Source organism: Gorilla gorilla, chromosome 6, assembly GCF_029281585.2.
Source record: "Gorilla gorilla gorilla isolate KB3781 chromosome 6, NHGRI_mGorGor1-v2.1_pri, whole genome shotgun sequence".
Taxonomy (NCBI): domain Eukaryota; kingdom Metazoa; phylum Chordata; class Mammalia; order Primates; family Hominidae; genus Gorilla; species Gorilla gorilla.
In genome coordinates, this window is record NC_073230.2 from 137,390,025 (window position 1) to 137,404,946 (window position 14,922).

Here is a 14,922-nt window from a genome sequence, read left to right on the forward strand (position 1 = left end):
AAAAGAAAATGGAGGGAATTTGTTGCCAGTAGACCTGTCTGCAAGAAATACGAAATAAATCTCTTCAGAGAGAAGAAAAATGACATAGGTCAGAAACTGAGATCGTTTTCAAGAAAGGAAGAACATCAGGAATGGAATAAATGAAGTGAAGACAACAAGGAAAAGATGCTGTGGGAAGGAAGGCATCAAGGAAGTTATAGAAGTGTTTGCACTGAAGTGGAAGAAACAGAAGATTCAAGTGAAATTAATGTAATGATAAGTGTGTGTTGTTCTTCCCTTTCACCTTAGAAATCTAGATAGGTACAATGATACAATGAACATTTATTATATGCCTAGTGTGTGCCAGTCTGTTTCCAGGATACAAAAAAATAGTGTCTACCCTTCAGGACTCACAGCCAGGTGGAGATAAGAGATGCATACACAAATAAACCAAAGTAAAAAAAACTACATAGCTTAAGGAAGTTCATGAAAATCAAGTAAAGAGGGCCTTATATCTTTTGAGAGAGGTGGAGGCATGCAACTTGAAAGAGATCATTTGATCTGCATATGCAAAGTGAGTAGAGGCATTTTTACACAGAAAGAACAGTATGAATATAAATCCAGGCAACAAATAAAGTAATTTGGATGTTAAAAAACAAACAAGGCTGGGCTCAGTGACTCACGCCTGTAATCCCAGCACTTTGGGAGGCTGAGGCAGGTGGATCACTTGAGGTCAGGAGTTCGAGACCAGCCTGGCCAACATGGTGAAACCCTGTCTCTACTAAAAAAATACAAAAATTAGCCGGGCATGGTGGTGTGCACCTGTAGTCCCAGCTACTCAGGAGGCTGAGGCAAGAGAATCGCTTGAACCCAGAAGGCGGAGGTTGCAGTGAACTGAGATTGTGCCACTGCACTCCAACCTGAGCGACACAGCAAGACTCCATCTCAAACAGAAAAACAAACAAAACTGGTAGCTTCAGAATCACCTCTGAAACAATGGCTAACCGTAATAAACAATTCTATTATCTGGGGAACAAAGTTGCCTTGAACAATAACCAGATCCCAGATTTTCCAACCTAGGGCCATTGCATTAACCACCAGAATGGCTCGTCTGTTGGTAATCCTCTTGGTATACACCACAAAGACTACAAATGTTTGCTGTATATGCAAGCGAACTTTGCTGTGCAATATCAATGAGAGCTCTAAAAATGACAGAGTCAAGAATAATCTGGCCCTGTATGTCCTGGGGGAAGATGGGTAAGAGAATGAGTACTGACTGCGTGCTGACCATGCAGTATGCTAGACGATGGACATGTATTATCTCATTTAGTCCTCAACAATCAAGTGAGGCAGATGTTGTCCCCGCCATTTTACAAACTGAAGTTCAGAGTGGTAATAACTGCCAAGGAACATGCAGCAAAAAGGGCAGAGCCAGAGTATGAGCATGAGTACAGGTATTCCTAAAGTCCCTGCTCCACCTTCTATACCACACCAGATTAAAAACAGTACTAAAACTATCAGGCTTCACACTTCTGGAGCCAACTAATAAAAGAAAATATGGAAGAGATAACTGAAATCTACAGGTAATGGGAAACCTTAACCTCAACCATTAATTTTGGCACGTACTATCACCAAACACTGTAAAAAACGGCTGACTGGAAATAACATTGGTCTGCTTCGTCTCTCCTTCCTTTCCCTTCTGCTGTAGAGCTATCAGACATGGGCCAGCAGATAAGAAGATGGCCTGGAGAGGCTTAGGGAACTGGGAGTAAAGGGAACTGGGAGCAAAAAAACCTAACTGAGGGGAGAACTACCCTAAGAGAGCAGAAGCACAAATTGAACAAAATAGAAGAGTTTATGTCCTTAAAAATATGGACCATTTAATTTCTGTACCAAGCTGCGCTGGATCCTTAATTCCTTCATTTTAAGTTTTCTTCGATCTTCTAAAGAGAACTCCACTATTGGTCTCTGTCAGAGGGAGACAGAATGCCATTCATTAGACTTCTTAATCTGTGCATGCAATGAGCTGAGTTTTTCCCCTTCACACATCCTCCCCCAACCCACCTTTTTTTTTTGTCCACTTGCCACTGTTTCCCACCCCTCAAATGTCAGAGGACACTAGGCATAAAGGAGAAGGCTGGTTTCCTGCAAGTGGTCCTAAGGGAACAAGTCTCCCCAGAGGACAAGGCCTACCTTCAGAGGCCCAAAGATTTCTGGATTGTTGTTGATGAGGCGGAGGGCTTTCAGGGCATGCTCGTGCTCTTGGAACTCTGCAAAGGCGTAGCCCAGGGACTGACCCTTCATGTTCCCATGAACTCCTTTGAGGTCTCGCATCACTCTACACTATGAGTAGAGCAAGAAAAAAATCAGTAATTACAGAATGAGAAGACTTGCCTGACATGAACTGCTTTAATAGAGTCAATAAGAAATCAGGCTATTGGGTGGGCATGGTGGTTCATGCCTGTAATCCTAGCACCTTGGGAGGCTGAGACAGGAGGATTGCTTGAGGCCAGGAGTTTGAGACCAGCCTAGGCAACATGGCAAAACCTTGTCTCTACAAAAAATACAAAAAATTAGCCAGTGTGGTGGCACCTCAGCTACTCAAGAGGCTGAAGCAGGAGGATCACCTGAGCCCGGGGAAGTTGAAGTTGCAGTGAGCCATGATGGCACCACTGTACTCCAGCCTGGGCAACAGAGTGAGACCCTGTCTCAAAAAAAAAAAAAAAAAAATCAGGTTATTGAAACATAATCTTCATTTATACCACCATCACAAAAATCACACTGGAATAACACTTATGTGTGTCCATCTTATTAGAATTTACCTACTAAGAGCATAAAACAGATTAAAATTGTGTTTTCTTGCTTTCTACTAGTTTATAGACATCAACAGAGACCTAAAAAAAAGCACATAAACAAAACTTCCTAAAGAAAATTTATAAAGTGGTTTGGATGTTAAAAAACAAACACAATACAAACACAACTGTTCGCGATACATACAAATTGAGAGGTACATGGTATTTTAAGCATGTAACAAGTTGCTGCCGAGGATGGAGTACTGTCCATAGATCTTACAACTGAAAAAAGCCCTCAGGAAGGAAATTATTGAAGAAGGAAAGGAGGAAGGCCTGATGGCTTTAGATAAGAAAGACATTTCAAGCATAGGAAAAAGTCTCCCCAACATACAGGGTCAGAAATACAGGAAGAAGTTTCAGCTCTCTTTGCTTGCAGCTCAGATCCTCTCTAGTGTGGTTTTCCCTTAAATCCTTAAGCCAGATGTAGTAAACATCTGGGGCACCAAAGTATGGTAGGATTTTTTGAGAAAACTGATCATTTACATGCCATTACTACCAAAGCTGTCGTTCTCATGTAATGGAAACGGCTAAGTACTGGGGACACATGGATGCCACATTTAGTTTACGTCCAGTGTCCACTCTGTGCCTAGAACTGTCATACACTGTAAGGGAATCAAGAGAAGCATATAATGAAGATCCTGTTCTCAAGATGCTTACCATCTTACTGAGACACTATACATACAAATAGGAAAGAATTAAGAGGAAAATTCAACATAATGCAAAATATTCTAGAATAAACATAAATTTCTCTAAATTATGACAGGTGTTAAATATGCAGACACTAAGTATTCGGATGATAGGAGAAATTACACAACTGTCCCTCCCCTATAACCAGTAACACTGAGCAGTTTTACTAACTGTGGTGTCAGATATGTGCTGATATATTCACATTCTCTCAAGTAATCTCCCAAATACCAATCCACACATTTTGAAGAGGTTTTCAGGGATTAGGAAAACAGTTTATGGTGGTGAAACAGAGTAAAGCAGACCCAAAATATTGGCAATGGTACTTTTAAAATAAACATTGACCAAGAGATGACTATGTACCAGGTACTACACCAAGGATTGGGGATAATGAGATAACGCTTGCCTCAAAAACTCAGTCTAGTGGGGAGAAGTGACTGACAGACAGTTTGAGGCCAGGGTAATAGTAAGCAGTATGACAGAGATATGCAAGGCCAGGCCCAGTGGTTCACACTTATAATTCCAGCACTGTGGGAGGCCGAAGCAGGGGGATCGTCTGAGCTCAGGAATTTGCGACCAGCCTGGGCAACATGGCAAAACCCTGTCTCTACCAAAAACATAAGAAATTAGTCAAGCATGGGCTGGGCGAGGTGGCTCACGCCTGTAATCCCAGCACTTTGGGAGGCCGAGGCAGGCGGATCACTTGAGGTCAAAGATCGAGACCATCTTGGCAACATGGTGAAACCCCGTCTCTACTAAAAAAACAAAAATCAGCTGGGCGTGGTGGTGCGTGCCTGTAGTCCCAGCTACTCGGGAAGCTGAGGCAAGAGAATCGCTTGAACCCGGGGGGCGGAGGTTTCATTGAGCCGAGATCGTGCCACTGCACTCCAGCTTAACGACAGAGTGAGACTCCGTCTCAAAAAAAAAAGAAAGAAAGAAAGAAATTAGCCAGGCATGGTGGTGTGTAACTATAGGCCCAACTACTTCGGAGGCTGAGGTGGGAGGACTGCTTGAGCTTGTGGGGTGGGGTGGGGGTTGCAGTGACCCGAGATGGTGCCACTGCACTCCAGCCAAAGACAGAGCAAGACCACATCTAAAAAAAAAAAAAGAAAGAAAGAAAGGAAGAAAAAAAAAAAAAGAAAAGAGAAATACGCAAAGGGGAATGTGGAGGCAGAAAAGTTCTGTACTCACACAGAGTCTAACCAAGTTGGTGTCAACCCAGTGTTTTTCTAATTCAACTGCTGAACATCTACATGGCTTCCTGTGTTGACCACAAGGCATAGGGGACTCTGACCACAGGGTAAGAATCTAACTAGGAGTAAAATACTCTTCCAAAAAGCAAAGCAGATTATTTTCTTTGCAAGAAAATTCACATAATAGCACAAAGTATAATGCTAAGCACACAACAGGCATTTAATAAATGCTTGCTAAATTAATTCATGCAGACAGAGACTTCCTTGCATTCTGCTGTAATTCAGTCAGATGTAAAAGACAATTCTTAGCAGAAAAAGAACAAAACCAAGAAACTGCTAAACTCAGCTATGCATGCTGACAACATGTCCAGAAGAAAATCTGTTGATGGCCCGGCACAGTGGCTCACGCCTGTAGTCCTAGCACTTTGGGAGGCCGAGGTGGGCAGATCACTTGAGGTCAGGAGTTCGAGACCAGCCTGGCTAACATGGTGAAATCCCTTCTCTACTAAAAATACAAAAATTAGCCAGGCGTGGTGGCGCACGCCTATAGTCCCAGCTATTCAGGGGGCTGAGGCAGGAGAACTGCTTGAGCCCAGGAGGAGGAGGTTGCAGTGAGTCAAGATTGCACCGCTGCACTCCAGCCTGGGTAACAGAGTGAGACTTCGTCTCAAAACAAACAAAATCTGGCACCACAGCCTGAGGGAAATGCTTGATCTGACCCAAGATCAGAATGAAAGTTCCAAAATGGACAGGGCCACGTCTCACCTCCTTGATGCGCACCCCTTTCTCTCCACTAGTAGCACTCAGCAGCAGCTTTCTGAGCTGTTTGTCATCTACAGCCTTTGGGAGATTGTGCAGGCAGAGCCTGGTTCGGGAGACAAAGATATTCTGGTCCTTGAGTTTCTGATGCTTCAGCAGCTCAAACTGAAAGAACAACCAATGGTTAACAGTACAACCCACTCTTTTTAAGAGGCAGGCTCATAATTCTCCAAAAGGAAAGAATTATGATCCCCATCACATAACCACACATATAGAAAACGGATGGAAACTGCCCACACCGCAGCTTTACAATGCCTAGTATAGGGAAAGAAAAGTCCAAGGGAACAAGATGGTGTGTGGGTAATAGTAAAATCATAGGCTCTGGAGACCCATCCCTAACTGGAGAAATTACATAAAATTTTAAAGCCTCAATTTTTCCTCTATAAAATGAAACAGTAGATCAAAGTCTCTGAGCACTGAGGTGAGGCCAAAATGAGATAATATAAGGCTGGGCAGGGTGGCTCACGCCTGTAATCCGAGCACTTTGGGAGGCCAGGGCAGGCAGATCACCCGAGGTCAGGAGTTCAAGATCAGCCTGGCCAACATGGTGAAACCCTGTCTCTACTAAAAATACAAAAATTAGCCAGGCATAGTAGTGCATGCCTGTAATCCCAGCTACTCGGGAGGCTGAAGCAGGAGAATCGCTTGAACCTGGGAGCCGGAGGTTGCAGTGAGCCAAGATCGTGCCATTGCACTCCAGCCTGGGCAGCAAGAGTGAAACTCGGTCCCAAAAAAAAAAAAATCCCTAGCTCAAAATGTAGCCCAGAACAAACAACAAATAATACCGTGATTAACATCTATGCCCAGTCCTCATCTACCCACCAACTCAACTGATTATCTAATCCTTCCAAAAGGAAATGGAACTTATTCAAATACTTGACAGAATGCTGTCTTGTCTCAACTCTGCCACCCTGAGGCAAAGGAGTATCAATGACCACAGAACCATATTTTCCTCTTAGAGCAATACCCTCAACTATGCTGCTACAAAACCCCAGTTCCTGCGTGATCTGTGTCTAAAATGAAATGAAAGATGACATTCTTCTCCCAATTAGTTTTTTTTAAACCAAGTTGGTAGAAAAAAGTTTTCAATTAAAAGTTTCTCTTTTGTCAAGTCTTCTCAGTCCTGCTGCTTCTTGTTTGGTAAAAGTACCAACAGATCACAAAATAAACAAATCCCCTGGAAAATGACTATTAAAGGAACATCTGAAAAGGCTATCATGTTTAAGTTCAACAGACTATTTTTCTGTCAGGAAAAGCTGTGCCTGCTGTGAATTTATAATGCATACCTATCACTGAATGAGCTCTTTGCTAACAAAATTAGTTTTAAATTAAATATGTCATTATTGCACTGTGATCAGACAAGGGTATATAGTGCCCTTATAAAATTGAGGCTTTAAAATTTTCTGTAATTTCTCCAGTTAGGGATGGGTCTCCAGAGCCTATGATTTCTAGGTGTTCACTACCAGAAAAGTTGAAAACACTAGTGCAGAATCTGTGCACACTGAAAAAAAGACACACTGCCTCCTGCTGTCATTACACTCTCACCCCTGTTCCTCATCTGTATGTTAAGGTTCCATAGCTAATTCTGTTCACAGTTATGCATCTTTACCATTCTAGGCTGGCTTGGCTTTTTGAAAGTAAGTTATATGAGAAAAAGTAAAAATTACTGGGAACATTACCAAGCAGCAAAGGAATATGAGTTATCGGTTAACATCGGAAACATCCATAAGATGGAGTTTTTCTAAAATGATTTTATAATCTGGAGATTATAACTCCTCCCAACTGACAGCTACCCCTTTCAAGAGCCATATCTTCTCCCTTCTCTAATAACTCCAGCTCATTCTGATCTTCCCCTTTTACATTATTCTGTGTTTATACTGACACCTAATTACACGTAGCAATAGCCTCTGACTGTCTACTGCATGATGTAGCAGCATGTGTTCAGCAAACATTTACTGCCAAGCACTAGGGAAACAAATAATAAGACAGAGTTCTTTTATACCGGCATAGAAAACAGATAGAATACTATGTATAATGTTGGGTTACTTGCTATTTCACCTATGTGCTTTTCTCTCTAACAGGGCAATAAGTATGGTCTGTGACCATACTGGGCTCTTTGATGAGCACATCTAGCATTCGATAACTATTTTTGATTGATTTATAGGCCATGCAGAACGTGAAGGTCAATGCCTAATCTACTTACCCGTTCTCTTTTGGCCATATCAGCAGCACTCACACCCTCTGCAGCCTTCGTCCCAGCACGAATCACTGCAGAAAGAGGGAAAAAGGCCAAGACATCAACAAGGGAATTTTCACTGAGCAACAAGAGGAATGTGATTTGAATGATGCAAACTCTTTGTACAGGGCCCAGAGGACTATGTTGGCCAGGACACGGTGGCATTTGGTTAGGTCCAGAAATAGGCTACAGGGCTAAGTTCTGGGCTCAGAGCTGCTCTCAAGGACTAAAACTCTAAACATTTTGTGATTTTATTCCTCTCCTCCTTCTCTCCCCTCAAAGAATCTTCACGTACATGCCCAAAGTCAGAAAGAAAGGCCTGGAAGAAGTATGGAACATAAGTACATTTTGGGCATTTAGAATGCACAATGTTCCACCTATAATCTGCCCTTGGAACTTAACTTTGCTGTTCCTTATATACTTGAGGTCCATTACTAAACAGTGAGATAAGCCAGCCGAAAACAGTTATGTTGCCATAGAGGGCCGGTGTCGAAGGCTAAAGGACATTACTAGTACAGGCTGTGAAGCTATGGAGGAGGTGAGCTGATAAATGCTGTGTGACCTAGAAGAATTTTTTTAAATTTTTAAAGCTAATTTTTTTTGTCTTTCTGACACTAAAGGAAAGTACTGGGTGCACATTTTAAATCCATGAATAATCCAAAAGAGTAATTTTAGTCATAATGAAAACCTCTTATTAGAAATGATGACAAGAAGCAAAGGTATTTTGAGTTCTTCCTCCCCCTTTGCCTTGCCAATCCTCTACTGAAAAAGACTAAAGGCAACCAGGCAGAAAAGATAATGGGACAGTTAATCCACAAAAATGAGTGAAGGTTTACGAATAGAGAGCCACATTTATTAAAGTGGAATGATCATATAACACTGATAAAGAGAACATTTGGGTTTTTAATGTGAAACATGCTCCCAGACATACTATTGCTGGATCAATGATATGGCACAGGGCCAGGTACTTAGAAGCCTGGGTTACATCTCCCTACTCACAGCCTTCTCGGGCCAGATAGAGATTCCGGGTGCCAGTCGGCTTCTTCACCTTCGTCGTCTGAAGCTTTGCAGCCTCATCACGGGTCACCGCCAAGTCAACCTTGAGCTGCCGGCCATCCAGTTTAAGCCCACCAGCCTGTAACAGATCACAACCCTTTCTTAAAACACATAATGGCCGGGCACAGTGGCTCACACCTGTAAACCTAGCACTTTGGGAGGCTGAGGCAGGTGGATCACCTGAGGTCAGGAGTTCAAGGCCAGCCTGGCCAACATGGTGAAACCTCATCTCTACTAAAAATACAAAAATTAGCTGGGCATGGTGGTGTGCGCCTGTAATCCTACTCAGGAGGCTGAGGCAGGAGAATGGCATGAACCTGGGAGATGGAGCTTGCAGTGAGCGGAGATCGCGCAACTACACTCCAGCCTGGGCAACAGAGCGAGACTCCATCTCAAAAAAAATAAAATAAAATAAAAAAATAAAAAAAACAAAAACAAAACAAAACAACACATAATGAGTAGAAACTAGAAACTAAGCACCTGACAAGAACACCACAGAAAGGGATACAGCAAACATCAATTACGCTATGGAAGCCAAGCCCTACGACGTTTCAGCTCAGCTAGCTACAAATGGATCACTGGGCCTCACAATATTTAGTATAGCTGTGCAAAAGTCCACATGTGTATTTCAGGCAGTCAGCAGTAAAGAATTTATTTTCTGGGAGTTGATTAGTCCCAAAGTAGACCCAAACTGAGGAAAATTATCTGTAACCAGGCAAATGTCTAGTATTGTAAAGAAAGCTAATGAAATAGTAGAGTACTTACTCAAGAGGACTTAAGAAATAACAGCAATATTAGATAACATTATACTCGATTATAGAACAAATGGAGTAATTCTCCATCTCCCACACATATTCTCTCTCAAACATCTACTCTACTTCACAGACGACCTTAATACCTCCTTATCCTAGTCTTTCATGTTATCAGTCTAGGATAGAGGCTGACACAGACAGCAAGCAACAAATATCAGATACGTTATTATCCCCTTTTCCTCACCTATGAAGTAGAGATCATAATTCTGCCTAGCTCAAAGGGCTGATGTAATGATTAAGATAATGCATGTAAAGTTCAGTGCCTAACACAAAGTGCTAAATAAGTGTTAGTTTTATTATTACTGACAAGAATAATAATAATAAAGCTTTGTATAAATACCAGATGTTGCCCCTAAGAGCCAAACTGCCTCCTGTGTTATAAGGTAAAGGAAATATCTTCCTTACCTCATTCTCTGGAGAAGCAGCTAGAAGGCAGTTCTGAGCTGCTTCTTGAGTCATGAACTGGGCAAATGCACAACCTGCACAAGAAGACACAATTCAGTGAGATCCCAAACTCCCACAGATAAACCAAAGACAACATTGCAAATGGCAACAGCCTGACACAGAGTGGAAGGGATAGGTGGCATCCATTTATTAAGTACAGCCATGTAGCCGGGCGCAGTGACTCACGCCTGTAATCCCGGTACTTTGGGAGGCCGATGCGGGCAGATCACGAGGTCAAGAGATCAAGACCATCCTGGCCAACACAGTGAAACCCCGTCGCTACTAAAAATACAAAAAATTAGCCAGGCGTGGTGGCGGGCACCTGTAGTCCCAGTTACTTCGGAGGCTGAGGCAGGAGAATGGCGTAAACCTGGGAGGCGGAGCTTGCAGCGAGCCAAGATAGTGCCACTGCACTCCAGCCTGGGCGACAGAGCAAGATTCCGTCTCAAAAACAAACAAACAAACAAAAAAAATACAGCCATGTACTTGCATAAGGAAGTTTTGGTCAGTGACAGACTGCATATACAACAGTGGTCCCAGAAGATTACAATGGATCTGCCCTATACAGTTGTACCATTTTTTATCTTTTATACTGCATTTTACTATACTTTTTCTATGTTTAGAAATACTTAGATACACAATACTTACCATTATGTTACAACTGCCTACAACATTCAGTATAACAACATGCTGTGCTGTACAGGTTTGTAGCCTAGGAGCAATAGGCTATACCATATGACCTATGTGTGTAGTAGGCCATACCACCTAGGTTTGTGTAAGTACACTATGACATTCACACAATGACAAAATCACCAAATAATGAACTTTGCAGAATGTATCCCCATCATTAAGTGACGCATATTGCACTATGACACAGGCATTATGTTAGGTACCAAATAATCAAGACAAAGATACCACTGCTCTTAATGAAATTTTATTATTACTTCCTTCATCTGTTCTAATTCTTCTTAGAACTTTAGTCTCATGATCTCTCTTAATAAGAAATATCCATGTGAAGGCTGGGTGTGGTGGCTCACACTTGTAATCCCAGCTCTTTAGGAGACCAAGGCAGGAAGATCGCTTAAGCCCAAGAGTTAGAGCCTAAGCAACATGACAAAACCCTGTCTCTATGAAAGAAAAAAAAAAAATTGGCTGGGTGTGGTGGTGCATGCCCATAGTCCCAGCTACTGAGAAAGCTGAGGTGGGAGGATGACCTGACCTCGGGAGGTCAAGGCTGCAGTAAGCCATGATCACCGCACTACAGCCAGGGTGACAGAGTGAGACCTTGTCTCAAAAAAAGAAAAGAAAAGAAAGAAATATCCACATGAAATGGTAGAGAAATTCCAGCCTAACACTTAATTCAGCATCACTTATGAAGTACCTATTAAGAGGACTAAAAAATAAAGCAGGAACCACTTAACCCTGAACTTAATTACAGATCTCACTGTCTCAAAGTCACTTGGGAGGCATCAGATATGGGCAGATCTGCTTCTCAGAGTAAAAGTCTCTGTCCTCTACTATATGAATATAGCAGGGAACCAGAAAGCCAGGAGCTCAATTCTTGGCTCATACTCTAGAATCTCCATAAGGCATGCCTTTCCTTGATTAGATGCAGGACCAATTAACCCATCTCTATTTCTGCTATTGACAAAAAAACAATTTTTTTTTTTTTTTTGAGACGGAGTTTCACTCTTGTTGCCCAGGCTGGAGTCTAACGGCACAATCTTGGCTCACTGCAACCTCCGCCTCCTGGGTTCAAGTGACTCTTCTGCCTCAGCCTCCCAAGTAGCTGAGATTACAGGCAGATGCCTCCATGCCCAGCTAATTTTGTATTTTTAGTAGAGACAGGGTTTCTCCATGTTGGTCAAGCTGGTCTCGACCTCCCAACCTCAGGTGATCCGCCTGCCTTGGCCTCCCAAAGTGCTGGGATTACAGGTGTGAGCCACCGCACCCGGTCAATAAAAAACAACTTTTATAAGCGAAGAAAATAAGTTTACCTTTCAGTAGATTCCAAAAAAGAAATACAAGTTTCATAATTTTGTTTAATATTCCTTTAAATTTTAAATATTTAAAATGCTGCCATATTTCCTAGAGCTACTGGGGGCATTGATCGTCTGCCTCCTATAAAAATGAATGGCACAGACTAACTGAAAGGACACATGCGCCAGGCCAACACAAAGGTCACCATCTAGGAGCTTCTGTGTTCCCTCCTGCCTCCTATCCTCCACTCACATCTTTATTATAGCACTAGTCAGGTGACATCTTCCCAAACAGAATGAATACCTCAGGAAAAATGACCACAATTATTATCTGTTTCTATATCCCTAGCACCTACCATAGTGTACAGCATTAATAGATACTCAATAGAAAGAAACAAATAAGGAAATATGGGGAAAATGTTTCTAATAGGCAGATTCAAATGAATCTAATTAGATTGAATATGAAGAAAATGGGTTCTTCTCTCTGAATGGGTAAGAATTTTATCATTGGAGTTTCCAGAGTCAGTACTGGGTTCAGTCTTAACATTTCCCTAAAAGACTGCAGTTAATACTTAGCTCTTCCAGGTAGTGAAATGGCATGCTGAGAGGGATAAATTACAGGAGCAGCACGAGGCTGCATGAGTAGGCAAAAAAGGTATCAGAAAAATTTAATGAGCTAGGGAAGGACAATACATTTTTTTTAAATGATTAAAACTATGCTTATTAAGATCATGAACTCTGTTAACATTAATAGACCACAAGGGATATCTAGTCAGTCAACTGTAGGCTTCATTCTAAAAGTATTAACCCAATATACTACTGCACTAAAAAAGAGACAAAAGATACTACCACCAAAGTAAAGCAATATCATACCACTAACTTGGAACATTCTATGCAACTCAAATTGTCTAAAAACATTTTAGAAATGGAAAAGATCCAAGTAGTATAACTAAACATGAGAGCTGCAGGTACCTTAAGTGATTACTCGAACCCACTCATTTTACAGATGAAAACCTGAAGCCAACGGTAGTTAAATGATTTGCCAAAAATCACCCAGTTTATCTGTAGCATAGCTGGGATTACATCCCTAACTCTGTTCCACAGTGCTAACTTATTCACATCTTTTTTTTTTTTTTTTTTTTTAAAGAGATGGAGGAGGTCTTGTTCTGTCTCACAGTCTCGAGTGCAGTGGCAATCATAGCTCACTGAAGCCTCTAACTCCTGGGCTCCCCGCAGCCTCCTGAGTAGCTGGGATTTCAGGCACACACCAGGTCTTAAACTTTTTTTTTTCTTTTTGAGACGGAGTCTTGCTCTTGTTGCCCAGGCTAGAGTGCAGTGGCACGATCTCAGCTCACCACAACCTCCCCCTCCCAGGTTCAAGCAATTCTCCTGCCTCAGCCTCCCGAGTAGCTGGGATTACAGACATGCGCCACCACGCCCGGCTAATTTTGTATTTTTAGTAGAGATGGGGTTTCTCCATGTTGGTCAGGCTGCTCTTGAACTCCCGACCTCAGGTGATCTGCCTGCCTCAGCCTCCCAAAGTGCTGGGATTACAGGCGTGAGCCACTGCTCCCGGCCAGGTCTTACTTTTTTTTAGCTGAGTAAAAATCAAAAGTGATTAGGTTCTATCAATGTGAAAGATAAAAAGGCTTAGCATGGAGGTTCTTAAGCCATGGATAGGCTCGAGAGAGCCCACACAGCCTCCGAAGCAGCACTTTTCTAAGGAGAGGATTCACAGCTTTTGCTAGATCTCAAACGCATCATGAATCACAATAAATTAAGAACTTAACGCCGGGCGCGCCTGTAATCCCAACACTTTGGGAAGCCAAGGCGGGTGGATCACAAGGTCAGGAGATGGAGACCATCCTGGCTAACACGGTGAAGCCCCAACTCTACTAAAAATACAAACACAAAATTAGCCGGGTGCAGTGGTGGGCACCTGTAGTCCCAGCTACTCAGGAGGCTGAGGCAGGAGAATGGCGTGAACCCGGGAGGTGGAGCTTGCAGTGAGCCGAGATGGCGCCACTGCACTCCAGCCTGGGCAACACAGTGAGACTCCGTCTCAAAAAAAAAAAAAAAAAAGAACTTAGTGCTTTAGGAGAATGACTGCAATAGGTGATATCAAAGATTATGAATGGGTTGGAAAGATGCTTACCTAACAACAGTATACTAGAATGAAGAATGGTCAATCCTTAAAACTCAAAAGAAATAGCTTTCGGAAAAAAAAAGAAATCTAAGGCAGCACTCCTGCAACATAGAGTTTTCCTTCTAATGGCCGACACTGCAACAGAGTTTTTCTGTCAGCTTCTACCTCTAACAAAAGCAACAGGAAAAAAAAAGATCCTGGTAATTTCAAGCAATGTGGAGTGATTAGTACCTATGAGATACTATCACATTTGAAATGCAAAGAGCAAAAATGGAATTCATTACCCTAAAGTAAATAAGCAAGGGATTAAAAAGCTTAGACAAAATTATGGCTAGCGGCACCATTAAAGATGTTGAGTGTGACACCATTAAAGACCAGGATGTCCCTGGTCCTTTTTTTTTTTTTTTTTTTTTTTCGTGGAAACAGAGTCTTGCTCTGTGGCTCAGGCTGGAGTGTAGTGGCATGATCTCGGCTCATTGCAACCTCCACCTCCCGGGTTCAAGCAATTTTCCTGTCTCAGCCTCCCAAGTAGCTGGGACTACAGGTGCACGCTGCCACACCCGGCTAATTTTTTGTATTTTAGTAGAGACGGGGTTTCACCGTGTTGCCCAGGCTGGTCTCTAATTCCTGAGCTCAGGCAATCTGCCTGCCTCGGCCTCCCAAAGTGCTGGGATTACAGGCGTGAGCCAGCGTGCCCAGCATCCCTGGTACTTTTATAGAAC

At 42.4% G+C, this 14,922-nt stretch overlaps 1 protein-coding gene across 3 annotated transcripts in view; it reads right to left on the bottom strand.

Annotated features, from left to right (window-relative positions):
• The window catches only part of RBM28 (RNA binding motif protein 28), a 63,815-nt gene that overhangs the window by 35,623 nt on the left and 13,270 nt on the right, over positions 1-14,922 (bottom strand). For all 3 annotated transcript variants that reach the window (XR_010134763.1, XM_063708762.1, XM_031013167.3), the window contains exons 11-16: positions 10,037-10,110; positions 8,763-8,898; positions 7,731-7,795; positions 5,474-5,632; positions 2,173-2,322; positions 1,873-1,947 (exon numbers count right to left, since the gene is read on the bottom strand). Coding sequence is in view for 2 of the 3 variants with exons in the window: in XM_063708762.1 (XP_063564832.1) it covers positions 1,873-1,947; positions 2,173-2,322; positions 5,474-5,632; positions 7,731-7,795; positions 8,763-8,898; positions 10,037-10,110 (659 nt within the window). In the remaining variant the exon portion in view is untranslated. The remainder of the gene's footprint in view (positions 1-1,872; positions 1,948-2,172; positions 2,323-5,473; positions 5,633-7,730; positions 7,796-8,762; positions 8,899-10,036; positions 10,111-14,922) is intronic.